Here is a 20,783-nt window from a genome sequence, read left to right on the forward strand (position 1 = left end):
GTCTCACTTTGTCGCCTCTGGTAAGTGCTTTGGTGTCATAGCTCACAGCAACCTCAAAACTGCTGGGACTCAAGTGATCCTCTTGCCTCAGCCTCCAGAGTAGTTGGACTAGCATCCACCATGCCTGGCTATGTTTTAGAGATGAAATCTCGCTCTAGCTCAGGCTGGTCTTGAATTTGTGAGCGATCCGCCTGCCTTAGCCTCCCAGAGTGCTGGATTACAGGCATGAGCCACCACACTTGGCCTAAAATAAACTTCTTAATGAAAGAACTTACCTTCACCAATCACATGTTTTTGGCTTGAAGCCTCACATTTGTCAGCAGATTTAGAAACTATTTCTCTCTTTTTTTTGACAGTACCCAATGTATTTTGTGCAACTGGGGTATGCTGAACAGGCATTACTCTATGGAAAAGAGAAGGTGGTGATGATTGTTTTGAAAGAACTACTGAAGGTGACGGAGGGCAGTTCCTTCGGATTTGCCTGGGGAGAAAAAGTAATACACATATGCTAATTAATGTTTAGTGTACAATCTCATGAAACATGTCTTGACATTATGAGATAATGGTATTACAATTTGAGATTTTTTTCTAAAAAGTAAACCCATTTTTAAAGATTTTTTTATGTTACATACTATATTATTTCATTCATGAAACACTGACATAGAATTTATCCTGTATAATGCCTATCAGAACAGTGCAAATAAGCTACTTACCTAGTGCACATAGGAAAAGGTGGATGCCACCTGCTCATAAGAGATGGTGACCATTTGCAACATGGCATGTGCGATGATACAGGCTTCTTGGTAATAGGGCTTGAGGTCTGTTTGTCCATTTCTGATTTCTGAACAGATCAATGCAATAAGATTACTTTTACAGCAGCTGGCTTTTCTTTTTAAGAGAAAAACACTGAATAAAATAAAATTATAATTCTTTAAATCTCAATTTTCTTTTAGTGTATGAGACTTAGGTACAAAGATAATTTTACTCCAGACTAATAATTCATATTACACAATTCAAGTAGGTCTCAGAAATAACTAATTGAAAAGAATTTTTTACTTTAAAACATAACTCCATTTCTAAATCCTAATTAAGGATTTAGAATATGTTCAAAAATTTTTTCTTCAGGCTTGGCGCCTGTAGCTCAGTGGCTAGGGCACCAGCTACATATACCAGAGCTGGCGAGTTCAAATCCAGCCCTGGCCTGCCAAACAACAATGACAAACAACTACAACTAAAAAATAGCCCAGCATTGTGGCAGGCGCCGGTAGTCCCAGCTACTTGGGAGGCTGAGGCAAGAGAATCACTTAAGCCCAAGAGTTTGAGGTTGCTGTGAGCTGTGATGCCACAGCACTCTACCTAGGGCAACATAGTGAGACTCTGTCTCAAAAAAAATAAATACGCCTGTGGCTCAGTGAGTAGGGCGCCAGCCCCATATGCCGAGGGTGGCGGGTTCAAACCCAGCCCCAGCCAAACTGCAACCAAAAAATAGCCGGGCGCCTGTGGTCCCAGCTACTCGGGAGGCTGAGGCAAGAGAATCGCTTAAGCCCAGGAGTTGGAGGTTGCTGTGAGCTGTGTGAAGCCACGGCACTCTACGGAGGGCCATAAAGTGAGACTCTGTCTCTACAAAAAAAAAAAAAAAAAATAGCCGGGCGTTGTGGCGGGCGCCTGTAGTCCCAGCTGCTCGGGAGGCTGAGGCAAGAGAATCACGTAAGCCCAAGAGTTAAGAGGTTGCTGTGAGCCGTGTGACGCCACGGCACTCTACCCAAGGGCGGTACAGTGAGACTCTGTCTCTACAAAAAAAAAAATAAATAAAAATAAATAAATAAAAATAAATAAATTTTTTTTTCTTCAAAAAATTTAATTCACCTACACATACATTTTCTCCCTTTTACTAAAAACGAATCCAGCTTTGGAGGAAAGTGGTACAATAAACATCATACAATATTAAATTCTTAGTTTAAGTTGATTATCCTATTAACTTTATGACAGAATATTATAAGAAGGTGGTTATGTTGTAAAATCTGACGTTATCATGATCTATACGACAAAATATACATATTTTAATATTTTACATTTTAAAAGGAAATTTGTCAATAAATGAACATTTGACAAACCTGCGGAGAATCTCCCACTTTCGCCTTCGAAGAGACTTCCATGCTCATCTCAGGGGATGCCTTGGGGGAAGCGTCCACACTTGCCTCAGGGGGTGCTTCCACTGTTACCTCAGGGTTCACTTCTACCATCACCTCAGAAGATGCTTCTAAGCTCTCTTCAAGGGGTGCTTCCAGGCTTGGCTCAGGGGATATATCCACACTCACCTCTGGGGAGGTATCGGTGCTCAGCTCCAGGGATTCATCTGTACTCACCACTGGGGACACGTTCACACTCTCCACAGGGGATGAGTCCTCGCTCCCCTCAGGGGAGGAGTACCTGCTTGCCTGGGGGGACACTTCCAGTCTCACCTTAGGGGAAAAATCCATGTTCACCTTGGGAGGTGCTTCCACTCTTGCCTTGGGGGAGTCTTCCATGCTCACCTTGGGGGGCACTTTCATGTTCACCCCAGGGCATGCCTCCATGTTCACCTTGGGGGGTACTTCCACGCTAGCTTCAGAGGATGCTTCCACACTTGTCTTGGAGGGCTTGGAGGGTGCTTCCATGTTTGCCCTGTGTAATGCTGCCACATGTAACTTGGGGGGCACTTCCACACTTGCCTTGGGAGTTGTCTCTACTTTCTCCTGGGGAGCCATTTCTAATTTTGTTTGAGGAGGCATTTTCACTGTTGACTTGGAAAATGTGACTGTAGTCTTTAATTCATCACTATTATAGCTACACATGGGCACATTCACATACCGGAATGGGTTACTATTGACAGCTGTAAGTGAATAAGGAAAGAGTAAAATTCCATTGGTAAGATAAAGTCACACCATGTACACAATGTAAGAACAAGAAAAGAAAAGAAAAGAGACTGTTTATTCGGAAAGTACAGGGATTAAACACAACACAGGAAATGTTTAGTGAAATGGGTCACAGACACAGGATAGAACTATCACAAAGTTAGTACTTTAGAAGCAACATCAACAACAAAGTTGTTATGAAAATAATAGTCCACTATAGATAAAAATAAGATGCTTCTCCAAAGTTGATGTTTGCAATTTCTATTTTAATCATATTATATTTCAGAATGATTTTCACAGAAAATTACAAGATCTTCAACCCTTTTCAAAAGTAATCTAAGACATCTTTACCAGGGCTATAGATCTTACCATTACAAGCAACTGTGGAAGATACTGCATACTTTATTGTTTTAGAACAGAATGTAAGAAAGAGTATTTTCTCACCTATACTAAAAACCATAATAAGACATTAACTAGAATAGATTAGATCTCCAAGATCCCTTCCAGCTTTAACAATCTAAATATATTTTGCATAAAAAATGGACAAAAATGAGGATACTTTGGTGTCTGCTAAAATGGAGAAAAATGACAACACTAATGTTTGGAACCAGGCAACCTCATACACTGCTAGTAGAAGTATAAGTTTGTATATTCTCCCTGGGAAGCATAAAAAGTACATACTCTTTGTTCTAATGATCCCATTTCTAGGCTTATCCTTAGGAAAATAATCAGATAAATGCATAAAAATGTATGTACAAAGTTGCTGATTATTGCATTGCTAATAATATTAAAATAATTGGAAATATAACCCAAATATTCCATAGGACATTTGAACTATGTGAAGGTAGTCAGTAAGAGTAATAATGTGCAGGTTTTGGACACAGAAAATGGTTTTACTGACTTTAAATAAAAACAGGTTATCTGGGCGGCGCCTGTGGCTCAAGGAGTAGGGCGCCGGTCCCATATGCCGGAGGTGGTGGGTTCAAACCCAGCCCCGGCCAAAAACCACAAAAAAAAAAAAAAAAACAGGTTATCTCATTTCGTGAAAAAATGTATAAGTGCAGAGAAAAATATTAAGTTACCAGTGTTAGGATAATACAGGATTATATTTAAAAAATTATTCTACACTATTTATTCTTTATATAATAAGGTAATTTTTTTTTTTTTGGTGGTATTTGGCTGGGGCTGGGATTGAACCCTCCACCTCCGGCATATGGGACCAGCGCCCTACTCCTTGAGCCACAGGCGCCGCCCCATAAGGTAAATATTTTTTAAAAGGTTATCTGGTGATGGTTTTCTTAAGAATTGGCAAACTTATCTGCTACCTCATCTTTAAATATGGTTGACAATTTTTCACATGATCGCATCAAATAATTAAAATAGAACAAATTAACAAAGATTACTTGTGAATGAAACTTATGACTAAATTAAATGTTATCTTTCATTTATTCACTTTTGGTGGAAAAAGTATTTTACCTATATATCTGCATGTGCCTAAACACATTATTTAACAGAAAATACATTAGGTACAATAACTAGATTAGCTAGAAATTTAAGGCAAAATACTGAATTTTTGGATGGTGGTAATAGAAATATCTTACCATAGATTAGGGGAAGGGAGAGTGGCAGGAAATAGCCTGACATATATATAAGTGGGCATTAAAAAAAGCCAGGAATTTGGCAAGACATGATTGCAAGAGGGACTTTACCTAACAATTGCAATCAGTGTAACCTGGCTTATTGTACCCTCAATGAATCCCCAACAATAAAAAAAAAAAAGCCAGGAATTAGAACCAAAAAAAGAAGATAAGGTCGCACTACAAGAAAAGCTATAATAAAATTTAGTTCATTTTACCAAACAGATGAATACTGACAGAAAAGCAAAGCAAAGGGGGTGGGATATATCCTGGGAAAGAAAAAGAGGAAGGTTAAAAAGGGAAAAGAGTAATAGGTAAAATGCATTCTAGCTTTCCATCATGGGGCAGGGGGTCTTGCTACCCACAGGCATGTCTAACACTACATGTGAAGTATAAATGACAATGTCCACATAACCCTGAATATTTGTTTAATTTTACTAACAATCTTTATGTCCCTAATCAGAAACTGCAAAGTGGCTCAATGATTTCCTCCATATTTTAGGAAAAAAGGAGGGTGGAGTAGGCAACTTTCTTTCTTAATTTTAGTAAAGTTTTTTCTGTACATTAAAAATCTATAGAGCTTTAAAATTTAGTAACTGCCACCAAAGTTAGTTACCCTGAAAATTGCCCATTACCCAGATAACCACTCTACCATGCTAGAAGTCATAAAATAAATGTGCAACATCAAATGTTTGGTAAAATCACTAATTTGGTAACTAGTGATTCAAATTTATTTGATGTCTAAATGCAACAAATTAAGTAATAGATCCTACTTTTAAGTACAAGCACTAACACTATCTTCAGGCTTTCCACCATATGTCTGTTACCTGGAATATTTTTTCCAGGGACGGATAATGAAGCAGCACTTTTGCTTCTGGCTAAGGATGCTTTTGTTGGAATGAGCAGCCGACTGATTAAATTATTCTCTTGAGGACCGAAATACAGGCGATGAGCTAAATAATGAGAAGAAATCAAAAATGATTCAATTTGGGGGTCTCACAAATAAATTTAAAGCAAGAAAGAGCAATGAGAGCTACTACAAATAGTAACTTTCCCAGAAACACATAACATAACAGGATTGAGCATTGTCATGTGACCAAATTACCCTGTTAGGGAAGAGAATACTTAAACAAAGGAAGGAATCTAAGTAACATATTTAACAGAACCGTTCCCACCATATGCAGTCTCTATGGAGGAAACCACATGTAGAGGAAAAAAGTTACACAGCACAAAACAACTTTTACAGGAATTTCTATAGATACCTGCTACAGACAATCATAATAGTCAAGTCCATTGCCAAAAGCACCGAAGGACTGACTAAACTCTTGTTTTGTTTTTTTTTGGCCGGGGCTGGGTTTGAACCCTCCACCTCCGGCATAGGCATATGGGACCGGCGCCCTACTCACTGAGCCACAGGCGCCGCCCTTTTTTCTTTTCTTTCTTTTTTTTTTTTTTTTTTTGTTGCAGTTTGGCCAGGGCTGGGCTTGAACCCGCCACCCTCGGCATATGGGACCGGTGCCCTACTCACTGAGCCACAGGCACCGCCCCGACTAAACTCTTGTTAAAAGCGAATTTTGTTGTAAATCTTGCTCCACTAAATCTTTACATTCACGAAGATCCCTATAGTCAGTAACATTTGTTCTAAATAGGATTTGACCTGAATCAATGAAGTGGAGAATCTTCCAAAAGTGAATGGTTCACTATGAAACAAAAAGTAAAAAATACTTTTGAAAGGAAAATGCTAGGAAAAGGTATTAAAAAGAAACTACTTTACATAAAAAGTACTTTAGTAATAATTATGAAATTTTGTGTGCAATATTAACAGTGAAAACATGCCCAAAAGATGAGGATAACATGATGGAGCAACAGAGCAAAGCTTTGAAGTTCAAAATGTCTAATTCATAATTCCTAAAGGGAAAACTATGAAATGCTGGCAGTAAATCAAGTCCTCTAGTGCAAACCTATTATACCAATATTCTGTTATTTATTTCCACAGCTTTATTACTGATCCCTTTGTTAGATGATGGCAGGAATTATACTTCGTTTAAAGACAGATGTTTCTGGCTTCAGCCAAAAAAGCATGGCACCAAAGCACATGTTTTCATTTTAGAAGGAATATTTTGGCTTCTAATTTTATGAAAGACTTTTCAAACAACTCAATTTTGACACAAATATACCTCTTTTAAGTGCCTATTTAAGATTTGTACATAGAAGTAACTAAGTACCTGGTTTTCCTTCTACTTGTTCTGTATCAGTAGATGAATGTAGTTTGCTGTCTCTCCTATTTAAAGATGAGCTTCTCTTCTTTTCCACTTTTCCTGGAGATCAAGTAGAAAGGAATATTATTGTTTATAAACTACAGGAGTAAGCCATTCCTTTAAAAAATGTTTTTCATGTTCTCTACCTTTGCTTGTGAGAATTTATTTAATTTCTAATTTACACAGTTTTCACATCACCAAACTTAAAACTAGTTTACTCTTTATCTAAAACTAAATAAAACTATTGGGTGGCACCTGTGGCTCAAAGGAGTAGGGTGCTGGCCCCATATGCCAGAGGTGGTGGGTTCAAACCCAGCCCTGGCCCAAAACTGCAAAATAAATAAATAAATAAAACTATTTAGAAAATGGTTAAAATTAAGGGGAAAAATGTCTTATTATACTGTATATTCAACATCAAAGTTCCCAAATTAGGAATATACAGTATAACATTTAATTTTAGATACAATGTCTAATACTAAAAGTAATTTATACTTTAGTTACAACTAGTATTTTTTGAAACAAAAATATTAACATTTTGTATAGATGTCACAATCTATGCAATTCATAAAGAAAAATAAGCTTTATACACTTTTCCATATCACTTGAAATCATCTACCTCAGAACAGTGAGGAATGTCCATTTAAAAAATAATTCCAGAGGCAGTGCCCATAACTCAGTGGGTAGGGTGCTGGCCACATACACCGAGGCTAGCAGGTTCAAACCTGGCCAGGGCCAGCTAAAACAACGACAACTGCAACAAAAAAAAAGAGCTGGGCGTTGTGGTGAGAGACTGTAGTCAAAGCTGCCTGGGAGGCTGAGGCAAGAGAATCACTTAAGCCCAAGAATTTGAGGTTGCTGTGAGCTGTGACACTATGACACTCTGCCCAGGGCATCTGTGTCAAAAAAAATAAAGAAAGAAAAATAATTTCAGAGTCTGGGCATGGTAGCTCACATCTATAGTCCTAGCACTTTGGGAGGCCAAGGCCAGTGACTGCTTAGGCTCAGGAATTCCAGACCAGCCTGAGCCAGAGCAAGACCCTGTCTCTAAAAAAATAGCTGGGCATTGTGGCGGGCGCCTATAATCCCAGCTACTCAGGAGGCTGACGCAAGAGGACCACTTGAGCCCAAGAGTTTGAGGTTGCTATGAGCAATGATGCCACGGCACTCTACCAAGGGTGACAGAGTGAGATGTCTAAAAATACAAAAATAATAAATAAATAATTTCTCTTTTGGTGACTTGTAAATTAAAGTACACACTGACACTAAAGCATCATTTGAGAATTCCTTGAATTGACTGATAATGTGATTAAGCAGCATGAACCACAGAGATGTAATCAATTCAATCATGTGATTAAGGCAGTATCCTTCATTAGCATATTATAACAAATGATAAAATGGGGTGAACAATTACTATGAATCAGCAATGAGTAGAAGAAAAATAGACAATTTGAATCAACCACAATTTAAAAGTTGTTTAAAATATTAAAGGTTAGGTTATGAACTTCATTGGAATTTGCTATGTTGATCTCTCTGGATTGAACAGGTTTCATTTCAATTTAAAGGGAGTTTGCAAAGCTAAGACATGCCAATATGAATTTTATTTTCCCTGGAATCATTCGTTACAGAATTCATCACTTCAGGGTATGCAACATACTATACCTTCAGGCAAGTTATTTCACAAAGTATTGTCCACATACCTTCTTGTATTAAAAACTGGTAAAGAAATCATTTAAAACGTTATTTGGAATTGCTTCTTTATAGTACAATTTAACTAATTATTACCTTGAAAGTCATCATCTGCCCCTTCTCTTTACACATCTCATTGATATGGCAAACACACATACTAATGAAAGCATACTATTTTCATTACTTTAAATATGTAATAAATGTCTGTGGAATAAATCTTTGCTAATTCGTCAGAGCAATTAGATAGTAAAACACTCAATACTTGTGGAACAATTAAGATATCTTAAAATGAAAACATATAAACATGGGACTGCAATTAATACTATCTAATTTTACTAAAGGATTTAGTTAGTGAACAATAAATTAATTTTGCCACATGACCAGCAAGGTGCTGGAGAAAATCTTCCCACATTAATCTATGAATGATACCAGGGTAAATGTAAAAGTGCATTTGGGAAAGCAGATTGAGGGTAGAGGTGTCAAGTGGATCAACCTTTCTTAGACCATTACAAGAGAAAATGTGACACATTCAGACTGACAACAAAATAAGACCACTTAAGCTCATCATTGAAATTCTAAGAGTCCTAAAAATACAAAAAAGCCAGGCGCAGTGGCTCATGCCTGTAATTCTAGCACTCTGGGAGGATGAGGCAGGTGGACTGCCTGAACTTACAGGTTCCAGACCAGCCTGAGCAAGAGCAACACCCCACCTCTAAAAATAGTCAGGTGTTGGGGCAAGTGCCTGTAGTCCTAGCTACTTGGGAGGCTGAGACAAGAGAACTGCTTGAGCCCAAGAGTCTGAGGTTGCTGTGAGCTATGATGTCATAGCACTTTCCTAAGGGCAACAAAGTGAGACTCTGTCTCATAAAAATAAAATAAAATGAAAATACAAAAAGCATAAATTTGAACAAAAATCCTTTTTAGTATATTACAACTATAATACTGCTTTAGAAAAAAAATCAAAATCCTTTCAAAGAGGTTAAACACTCTTACGATCAGTTCTGCTTTAAATGGTATCCAGAGTCTTTTATTTCACTGGAGTTTTACAGTAATCAACATTGCTCAAAATGTTAAGGCATCTAAATAAGCCCCCCCCAAAAAAAAACATTTTAACATTCAAACTCCAGGCTGGGCGTTGTGGTTCACACCTATAATCCTAGCACTCACTCTGGGAGGCCGAGACAGGTGGACTGCTGGAGGTCAAGTTTTTGAGACCAGTCTGAGCAAGAGCAAGGCTACATCTCTAAAAACTAGCCAAGCGATGTGGCAGGCACCTGCAATCCCAGCAACTCAGGAGGCTGATTCTCTTGCCTCAGCCTCCCAAGTAGCTGGGACTACAGGCACCTCTAACAATGACCTGCTAGTTTTTGGCATACACTTGAGTCCAGGAGTTAGAGGTTGCTGTAAGGTATGACGCCACAGCACTCTACCAAGGGCAATATTGTAAGACTCTGTCTCAAAAAAAAAAAAAAAAAATCAAACTAAAATTATGCCTTTTTCTTTTTCTTTTTTTTGGTTTTTGGCCGGGGCTGGGTTTGAACCCGCCACCTCTGGCATATGGGACTGGCCCCCTATTCCTTGAGCCACAGGCGCCACCCAAATTATGCCTTTTTCTTTCTTTTTTTTTTTGTAGAGACAGAGTCTCACTTTATGGCCCTCGGTAGAGTGCCGTGGCATCACACAGCTCACAGCAACCTCCAGCTCCTGGGCTTAAGTGATTCTCTTGCCTCAGCCTCCCGAGCAGCTGGGACTACAGGCGCCCGCCACAGCACCCAGCTATTTTTTTGTTGCAGTTTGGCCGGGGTTGGGTTTGAACCCGCCACCCTCGGCATATGGGGCCGGCGCCCTACTCACTGAGCCACAGGCGCTGCCCAAATTATGCCTTTTTCAATTTACAAGGCACAAAAGCAGCATTTCTTCATCTTTTTTAATGGCTAAATTTCAGGGAATGATGTGAAATTTGTTTGCTTTTTTTTCTGTAGAGATCACTCCTATTTTTTCCTCTAAGAAGGAAAAGTTTTTTTTTTTTATTTTTTGGATTGATAGGTATGGTGCCTAATCCATTTCAATTATTTCTGATAAGCAACACATGCTATAAGCCGGAAATTATCATAGACACACATGCAGGTATAGATTTTCTTTTAAATAAGGCACATTAACTGAAAAGCAAATAAATAGCTCAGTGTTGTGTTGGGTGCCTGTAGTCCTAGCTACTTGGGAGGCTGAGGCAAGAAAATGGCTTGAGCCCAAGCGTCTGAGGTTGTTGTGAGCTATGATACCATAGTACTCTACTGGGGGTGACAAAGCGAGAGCATGTCTCAAAAAAAAAAAAAAAAAGAAAAGAAAAAGAAAAGCAAACCCCAAGCACAAAAAGGTATTTGAAGTATCTATAGCAGATAACTATATCTTATTTAAGATAACAGTGTGTTGCCATGATGAAAAGCTATAAAGTAGAGCTTGGAGGCTGGGTACAGTGGCTCACGCCTATAATCCTAGCACTCTGGGAGGCTGAGGTGGGTAGACAGCTTGAGCTCAGATGTTCGAGACCACCATGAGCAAAAGTGAGTCCCTATCTCTACTAAAATAGAAAAACTAAGGCAGGCCCAGGCCCAAGAGTTGGAGGTTGCTGTGAGCTATGACACCATAGCACTCTACCCAGCCAGGGCTGCAGCTTAAGACTCTTGTCTCAAAAGAAAAGAAAAGAAAAGAAAGAAGGAAAAGAAAGTGGAGCTTGGCAATATATCTGTCATTAAACACTGTTATCACTTTATTTGCTTTGGGGGGGAAACATGGGTTTATAAGTGAGAGGGACAATATGTTTATTTATTTAATTTTTTTTGAGACATAGTCTCACACTCTGTTGCCCCAGGCTAGAGTGCCATGGTGTCAGCCTAGCTCACTGCAACCTCATACTCTTGGGTTCAAGAGACCTCAAACTCCTGGGCTCAGGCCACTGTCACAATGCCTAGCTAATTTTTCTATTTTTTTAGTAGATATGGGGGCTCACTCTTGGTCAAGCTGATCTTTAATGTTTAAGCTCAAGCAATCCTCCTGCCTCAGCCTCCCAAATAGCTGGGACTACAGGTACTCACCATGAAGCTTGGTTAATTTTTCTATTTATAGTAGAGATAGGGTCTCACTCTGACTCAGACTGGTCTTAAACTTCTGAGCTCAAGAGAACCTCCTGTCGTAGCCTCCCAGAGTGCTAAGATTACAGGCATAAGCTCTGCACCTGGCCTGAGAGGTACAATTTAAATACCTCAAATATCATAATCTGTCTATCAAATGACCAAAATATATGTGTATTTTTGAGACGGAGTCTCACTTTGTCACCCTTGGTAGAGATGTCATAGCTCACAGCAACCTTAGACTCTTGGGCTCAAGTGATTCTCTTGCCTCAAACTCCCAAGTAGCTGGGACTACAGGCACCTATCACAACGCCCTGCTAGTTTTTCTATTTTTAGTAGAGATTGGGTCTCGCTCTTGCTCAGGCTGGTCCCTGTTATTTTTCTTAAATGAGGTAATACTCATGATACTTAGAATGACCACTCTCAGCCGTCCTTAGAAAACATAATTCCATTTATAGGCTAGCTAGAGTATGAATTAATTTTAAAATAAATAATTATGTCATTTAATGGCAATGTCTTTTGGCCAAAAATATGTTTCAATTTGAACTACCTGAGCCTAACAATCACATCTGATATGCTTCATACGAAAATCACAAAACAAGGATTTATATTGATGAAAATACAAAATAATAATGATTTTCTCTCTCTCTCTCTCATATAAAATAGAGTGGTACTCTTCGGAAATAAACTTTAATGCTCCACAATGTAAATAAATGGTACTGTAAACATACATATATAAAGAATTAATTTCAGGGTGGCGCCTGTGGCTCAAAGGAGTAGGGCGCCAGCCCCATATGCTATAGGTGGTGGGTTCAAACCCAGCAAACCCAGCCCTGGCCAAAAAATGCAAAAAAAAAAAAAAAAAAAAGAATTAATTTCATTAAATGAAATTCAGTAGAATACATGAAATAACTACTTACTTTTGGCAACAGAATTTTGAAGACCTGTAGGTGACATATACATTTGTTTGTTGAAAGCAGAAGTCCCCCGTTCGATTTTTTCAGTAGATATAGATCTCTTATCACCTGGGAAAGATACAACATATACTCTAATTATATTTTAAGAAGAAAGCGTCAGGGTTGCTCACGCCTATAATCCCAGCACTCTGGCAAGTTGAGGTGGGCAGAATGCCTGAGCTCACGAGTTTGAGACAAGCCTGAGCTAGAGCGAGACCCCATCTCTGTAACAGCCAGGTGTGTGGTCAGTGCCTGTAGTCCCAGCTACTTGGGAGGCTGAGGCAAGAGAATCACTTGAGCCCAGGAAGTTGCTGTGAGCTATAACACCATGGCACTCTACTAGGGGTGACAAAGTTGAGACTCAGTTTCAAAAAAAAAAAAAAGAAGCAACCATCATTAGCTGAATCATTTTTGAGTTTTCATGATGCAGACATATAAAGCAATGACTTGCAGTAACCAGGTACATCATGTTCGTTGTCATTACTTCTTTCCAAACTATATACATTTATGTTTTCTAAAATTATATAGAATTATGTCCACATATAGGAAAACTTATAGTGCATCAACAGTAAACAAGGCAGACTCAGTTTATTTTTAAAAATATACATTAAGATAAGCTATGCCAAACTTAGCAATTATTCATCATTTTTCAGTTCAAGCTAAGTTTAAATAAGATTTTGGGTATACTGAATTACATAAAATCTATTATAAAATTTTATCTGTTTTTTTTTTTTGCAATGGTATGACACAAAGTTACTAAGGATAGCATTTTCATTTAGGATAAAAAGATTATAACCTTGTTGTAAATGTAATCTTCTACTAACATCCAGTATTTAAGCATGAACATTACTGAACTTAAAATTTAACAGCTATATTAATTACCATATTTGCTCTCAGAATTTGCCACTGGAGTGCCTTCCCATGACCATCGTTTTTGCCGAAGTTCAACACGACTGCTCCGTTCCAAAGTACGATAAAGAACAGCTTTATATTTTTCCTATTTAAAATTTAAGTGCCAACACATTTTTACATATTCATTATATTGGTTAGTATAATTTTGATCTGTGGTCTATAAAACAATTCCATCACAAAATTACTGTATCAGGAAAACGTTTAAAGTAATTAGAGATATGTTTTGGGGATTGAGCGGTACCAGTGCTTTTCCCAAATAACTTGCTTTTTGTCTTATGGACCCTGCATTGAGGAATAAATCATGCCATCTTCTTTGCTTGTATCATTAGGAAATTTAGATGGGCAGCACCTGTGGCTCAAGGAGTAGGGCGCTGGTCCCATATGCCGTAGGTGGCAGGTTCAAACCCAGCCCCGGCCAAAAACGACAAAAAAAAAAAAAAAAAAAAATTAGGAAATTTAGAGCCAAATTTGTAGCCTATCTCTAGCAACTGTAGAGAGACTGAGTTGTGGACTTTCTTGTACACTAATCACATCTTACGCTTTATTATTTGCTTACCTTAATTTTGCCTCAGCTGGATTCTATCAACCTTTTGTTTTATCATTTGGTATGGTATGTATTTTTTAAAGTCACCTTAAACTCTTTGTGAAATGAGGCAGGAAGAAAGATCAACCAGTATATAAGTAAAATCTCTGCCAGAGTAATCCATTATACTCACATTTGTAACAGCTTAAATTTTGGTATTAATAGTTTCAAAAAAATTACCAACATCTTTGTTTTGCCCTCAACTTCAATTTAAACTGCTCAGGATAACAGCTGTATCAACTAAACACCACACTGTGGCAAAACAACTCCACTTTTAGAAATATGTTCCAGAAATGAGTTCTTTTCTCATATATTTCTCATCCCTGTATTGTAACCTACCATGGACTATACTCAAGTAATCAAATCAACTTCAGGGTCTGAGGTTTTCTATTCTTTCTTAACTGTTTCATAGCAACATAATCCTTAAAATGTCCCCACAATTTCTACCAGGACAAAGAAAAACATACTAGGAAAACAGAGAGCAGTCCATATCCTGAAGATAAAGGCAACTGTTATTCTTAAAATAAAATATATCTAATAGCAATGTTTGAAAATCATATTTTCTAGAAGTATATAAACCCCTCTGGGAGGCTGAGGTGAGTAGATTGCTTGAGCTCAAGAGTTCAAGACCAGCCTGAGCAAAAGCAAGACCCTATCTCTACTAAAAATAGAAAAACCAGCTGGGTATCGTGGTAGGCGTCTGTACTCCTAGCTACTTGGGAGGCTGAGGCAAGAGGATCTCTTGAACCCAAGAGTATGAAGTTGCTGTGAACTATGATACCATGGTATTCCTCTGAGGGCAACAAAATGAGACTCTGTCTCAAAAAAAAAAAAAAAAAGATATAAACCCTGTAACTACAATAGACTAAAAATAGAGATTAACTTTGCATTATTCAAATATTTCTTTTTTTAGATGTCATTGGTTTATTATAAAAGACATGGAAATTATTTTTCTTAAAATATTTCTGATTCAGGCGGCACCTGTGGCTCAAAGGGGTAGGGCGCCGGCCCCATATGCGGGAGGTGGCAGGTTCAAACCCAGCCCCGGCCAAAAACTGCAAAAAAGGAAAAAAAAAATAGTTCTGATTCATTAAGAGTTCTATACACTGATTCTGAATGTACTGCCCCTCTGTGCTTTCAGGTTCCTTCTTGCATGTGTGACCAACCAGAGCTCACATGAGAGTTCCCATCCTATCTTACATGTATCTCCTCCACGTGCCTCCCTCCTCAGCTCTGCTAAGTCTGAGTTTTTTCGCTGTTCTCCAGAATTTCTCTCTCTCTTTTTTTTTTTTTTTTTTGTAGAGACAGAGTTTCACTTTATCGCCCTTGGTAGAGTGCCGTGGCGTTACACAGCTCACAGCAACCTCCAACTCCTGGGCTTAGGCGATTCTCCTGCCTCAGCCTCCGGAGTAGCTGGGACTACAGGCGCCCGCCACAATGCCCAGCTATTTTTTTTTTTGTTGCAGTTTGGCCGGGGCTGGGTTTGAACCCGCCACCCTCGGCATATGGGGCCGGCGCCCTACTCACTGAGCCACAGGTGCCGCCCAGAATTTCTCTCTCTTATAGTGAAACATGTCCCTGGCTCTGATTGGACTCTACTACACTATCTAGCTCTTCGGGGCTGTTTCTCTTTTCCCCCTTCTTCTGCTATGTCTCTGGCTCCCTTTCTGTCTGCAGTGTCATTTTGTTGCCTTCTCTCTTTTTTTTTTTTTTTTTATTGAGACAGAGTCTCACTTTGTAACCCTCAGTAGAATGCCCTGGCATCACAGCTCACAGTAACCTCAAACTCTTGGGCTCAAATGATTCTCTTGCCTCAGTCTCCCAAGTAGATGGGACTATAGGCGCCCACCACAATACCCAGCTATTTTTAGAGATGAGTTCTCGCTCTGGCTCAGGCTGGTCTCGAACTTCTAAGCTCAGGCAATCCACCAACCTCAGACTCCTAGAGTGCTAGGATTATAGGCATGAGCCACTGCGCCCAGCCTCTCTTCTCTCTTGTATTCTCCATCTCTCAACTTCCTCTTTCTCTAAGATGGTTCTTATTTATTTTTTCTCAGCCCCTAGGACTCTCTCCTTCAGGGACACTCCCTTACTCTGCACAAAGCTTTCTATTTTACCTTCTTTGGTTCTCAAACTGTCTTTACTTAGTATATATTCTTGCTTTGATCTTTACTTCTTAACCCCAGATAAGTAAAATAAGGAGATGATTCGCAGAGGACAATGACGAGTAACAGAAATTCTGAATGAGAGTCTACCTAATAGCAGAACATGAAACACAGAAACCATAAACAATCAGAGAAAAAGGGTCAATATAGCAGCCTGTATAGCCTATGGCTAGGAGTGACAGTTATAAGAAACACCTGTAGCTCAATGGAACACCTTGGAGAAAAGGGTGTGGGGAGGAATTTAGCTCTCCTAACAAACATGAGAGAGAGCTCGCAAAATGAGAGCATTAGTGAATTGGCAGTCTCTATACCTGTGGTGTTGAGAGGCATGAGATCAGCCTTATATTAGGCTGTAGAAGGCAGTCGGGAGTGTGCACTCTATCACTGACCCGCTCACTCTCCTACCTGCAGAACACCAGCACAGCACCTCTCTGCTGAAGCTTACTAAGCTCTGCTAAAGACTAAGATCTATTCTAAGACTACTTCACCCTCAAAGACTATCTCTCTCTCTCTCTCCCTTCTGCGAAGGTAAACAGCCCTCAAGCACCTAAGAGCAATTATTCCTGAGGAAGGTAGCATAGCGGTTGGAGTTTGGAACCTAAATAAGCCAGGGCCAGAGACCACCCAGTCCTGGACCCTGACCAGTGGCAATGACAGGTCAGAAAGACAGAAAAAGAAAGAGGTAGTGGGCCATGAATGGGTAAAGAAATGGCACGAGAAGAGACCGAGTCAGGAAGATCTCCAGAGGGGGTGCAGGGCTGGAGGTAAAGCAAGTACAAGAGCAACTGTGTGTGCATAGAATGAGGAAAAGTGAGCACCACAGAAAAAGCCAAAGTGAAGAAGCTTCATAAGAAATAGAACCAATAGGGCGGCGCCTGTGGCTCAGTGAGTAGGGCGCCAGCCCCATATGCCGAGGGTGGCGGGTTCAAACCCAGCCCCGGCCAAACTGCAACAAAAAAATAGCCGGGCGTTGTGGCGGGCGCCTGTAGTCCCAGCTGCTCGGGAGGCTGAGGCAAGACAATCGCATAAGCCCAAGAGTTAGAGGTTGCTGTGAGCCGTGTGACGCCACGGCACTCTACCCGAGGGCGGTACAGTGAGACTCTGTCCCTACAAAAAAAAAAAAAAAAAAAAAAAAAAGAAATAGAACCAATAAGCAAAGGAGAGAAAAAGAAATACAAAAATTAGAACAGAGAATATGAGAGGGAGATAAAAATTTACACCCAACGAAACAACAGCAGGCAGAGTCCAAAGATGGGGAAAAGCAGAGAAGCTAAAACAAAGGCAGTAGAAAGAAAAGTGAGGGGCCCCAGTTAGAAAAAGGCTTGAGTCAGACAGAGACCCAGAGACAGACTAAGACTTGTTTAGGACACTTGAGACTCCTTGGAAATAGAGAGACTGCCAGCAATAGAGAATGGTGTCAGACATCGTGCCAGTTTCAGAAAGGGTCAAACATATTCACAGTAAAGTAGAATGACCTACAAGAGAAAAAGTTGGTGTCAAAGAAAGAGAAACATATAGAATGAGACAGGTAGCCAGATGCTCAAGATAAACAACAAAAGACAAACTGACTGAAGAGGGACAGAAAGTAAAAAGAGGGCATAACAAAGCTACTGACTCATGCCAACAGAGTGCCAAAGACACCAAAAAAGAGTCCAGAAAGATAAAGAGTGGCAGGACCACAAAACAAGAGACAGAATGCTGCCTATGAACCACAGATCCAGAGAGGCCCCATCAGGAAAGGGAATGTGAGGAACATAAGTGCTGGGGAAGGAGAGAGTGTATGTACTGCACAAAGGAGGGAGCCAAGGAACCTGTAAGGGAGAGCAAGCACTTGGACTTGGCTGGGGAGTCAGACAATTATAGAGGAGTTGTGAGAAAAAGTAGTCCAATGTGAGTATGTGAGAGAGGGTCAGATGGTGGGGTCTGCCCTTATTATTATCTAGGCAGTGGCACAATGGTGAACATTTTAGACAGCAGCTCAGAGTAAACCCTATATGCCATGACCTGACAGTGGATGGGTGTCTGTTCCTGGATATCCTCTTTCCTTTGGATAGTGGGTCTCAGCTCCTGGGATCTTATGAAGATAGGAATAAGGATTACTAATGCTGAGGGGAAGAAGGAGAGAAGAAAGAGCTCGGACTGGTTCCCTTTCTATAGGGCAAATAAAGGCAGAGAATGCCTAGAAAAAAAAAAAAAAAACATTATTCCAGAAGCAAGCAACACAGTGTATCATCTGATGAACAGGCAATAAATTTATATACCCTTTCTTCTTCTAATTTCTGTTTTCTTTTTTCTTCTGCAGATATTCTCCGCTGCTCATCTTTTTCTTTTTGCTCTCTCAGCTTTCGCTGCTTTTCTTCCATTTGTTTTTCATATTGGAGCTTGGCCTTTCTTGCTTTTTCAAGTAGTTGCATTTCTTTACTGGCTGAAATATTCCAAATACATTTTCAAGGTGTTAAGAGCCAAGAAAATATGGGCGGCGCCTGTGGCTCAAGGAGTAGGGCGCTGGTCCCATATGCCAGAGGTGGCAGGTTCAAACCCAGCCCCGGCCAAAAAAACCACAAAAAAAAAAAAAAAAAAAAGAGCCAAGAAAATATTCGAGTTTTCCATATTACACATATAGAAGGAAAAATTTAACCTATTATCATTCTCCTCCTTAAAATAATACAACCTGTGCTACTAACTGAAGAGTGTAAGTGAGCAGAGGTGGCCACTAAAAAACCATTTTCACTGGGTGTTCATTTGACTCTGGAGAACTGAATTGTCCCCCCAAATGACTTCCATCCTGTCCAAACTACAATTCCAAATTAAGAATGTTTTCTTTCATGTAATATTTCTGCTTAAAAAAATATTTCTGCTTATTTAAGCAAAAGTCAAACCTCACCCAATATGCTGTATATTAAAATATAAATTTAAAAATCACAATGCCAGAATGTATATTTCCTTTTACTAGGAAACTTCTTTCAAAGTTTTCACCTATACAGACCATATTGAGCATGATGGTTTTATATTAATGGACTTAGCTGTACTATACCACATTACAGAACAGTAGCATACTATTTTCCTATATTCTAATTTTCCCTCATTAAATGCTTTGAAAGTGTAACTTTGGGCCTGCTGGCTCATGCCTATAATTCTAGCATTCTGGGAGGCTGAGGTGGGTTGGGTTGCTTGAGCTCAAGAGTTCGAGATCAGCCTAAGCAAGAGGGAGACCCCATCTCTAAAAAACAGCCAGGTATTGTGGCAGATGCCCGTAGTCCCAGCTACCAGAGAGGCTGAGGCAAGAGAATCACATTAAGCCTGAGTCTGAGGTTCACCTATGATGCCATGGGCACTCTACCAAGGGTGAAAAAGTAAGATTCTGTCTCAAAAAAATAAAAATAAATAAAAAGACCAGGCACAGTGGCTCACACCTGTAATCCTAACACTCTGGGAAGCTGAGATGGGTGAATTGCCCGAGCTTAGGAGTTGGAGATCAGCCTGAGCAAAAGCAAGACTCTCCCCAATCTCTACTAAAAATAGAAAAACTAGCTGAGTGTTGTGGCAGTCGCCTGTAGTTCCAGCTACTTGGGAAGCTGAGGCAAGAAGGATTGTATGAGCCCAGGAGTTTGAGGTTGCTGTAAGTTATGACACCAGGCTACTCCACCCAGGGTGACAGAGTGAGAACCTGTCTCAGGAAAAAAAGTAAGTATGACTTTGTATAAATTAGCATCTAAAAGAATAACCTTTATGGTTCGACGCCTATAGCTCAGTGGTTAGGGCGCTGGCCACAAACACTGGGGCTGGTGGGTTCAAACCCCATCCAGGCCAGCTAAACATCAACAACAACTGCAACAAAAAAATAGCCAGGCATTCTGGTGGGCGCCTGTAATCCCAGCTACTTTGGAGGTTGAGGCAAGAGAATCACTTAAGCCCAAGAGTTTGAGGTTGCTGTGAGCTGTGGTGCCACAGCATTCTACCAAGGGCAACATAACAAATCTCTGTCTCAAAAAAAAAAAGAATAATCTTTCTACAACTTGCTATGCTAGGATTATTGGCAACTTATTTTTATTTTTAGAGTCATGAAAATCAATGCTAACAGAAACTAAGCCTTCAAAAATTAAACAATTTCGTCAAAGATTTTTCATGGGCCTTCCTTACCTGATTTAGTACAAGGATTTAACCCAAAATAATACATAATATAAAAATTATCATAGAAAAAAATTAGGAAAAGTAAAATACTTCAAAATATATAAATATATACATAAAATTCACTAATTATGATTGTCCTAAGTCTAAAATATACCATCTTGTTGTCTCCTCTTCTCTTCCCTGCGTTCCTTTGCTAATCTCTGTTTTACATCATTTTTAAGCACAGATCCATCAATCACTAAAAAAAAAAAAAGAATATAGTTAGACACTGACAGGATACCAAATTTTAAAGATATGACATTGACATCTATTATAGCAGTGGTTCTCAACTTTCCTAATGCCGCAACCCTTTAATACAGTTCCCACATGAGGTTGGTATTCCTCCCACATGAGGAACTGTCTTTTAGGGTCGCAGCATTAAGAAGGTTGAGAA

General features: G+C 39.5%; 1 protein-coding gene across 4 annotated transcripts in view; it reads right to left on the reverse strand.

Annotated features, from left to right (window-relative positions):
* The window catches only part of MAP7D3 (MAP7 domain containing 3), a 38,508-nt gene that overhangs the window by 11,884 nt on the left and 5,841 nt on the right, over positions 1–20,783 (reverse strand). For 2 of the 4 annotated variants that reach the window (XM_053580030.1, XM_053580027.1), the window contains exons 3-11: positions 20,505–20,588; positions 18,481–18,644; positions 13,442–13,556; positions 12,524–12,628; positions 6,757–6,849; positions 5,359–5,484; positions 2,115–2,872; positions 714–841; positions 276–481 (exon numbers count right to left, since the gene is read on the reverse strand). In XM_053580030.1, the coding sequence (XP_053436005.1) occupies positions 276–481; positions 714–841; positions 2,115–2,872; positions 5,359–5,484; positions 6,757–6,849; positions 12,524–12,628; positions 13,442–13,556; positions 18,481–18,644; positions 20,505–20,588 (1,779 nt within the window). Of the gene's footprint in view, positions 1–275; positions 482–713; positions 842–2,114; positions 2,873–5,358; positions 5,485–6,756; positions 6,850–8,486; positions 8,503–12,523; positions 12,629–13,441; positions 13,557–18,480; positions 18,645–20,504; positions 20,589–20,783 lie in introns of those variants that run through there. The other 2 variants (XM_053580028.1, XM_053580029.1) reach the window with 2 other exon arrangements.

The sequence above is a fragment of the Nycticebus coucang genome, chromosome X, assembly GCF_027406575.1.
Source record: "Nycticebus coucang isolate mNycCou1 chromosome X, mNycCou1.pri, whole genome shotgun sequence".
Lineage (NCBI taxonomy): Eukaryota > Metazoa > Chordata > Mammalia > Primates > Lorisidae > Nycticebus > Nycticebus coucang.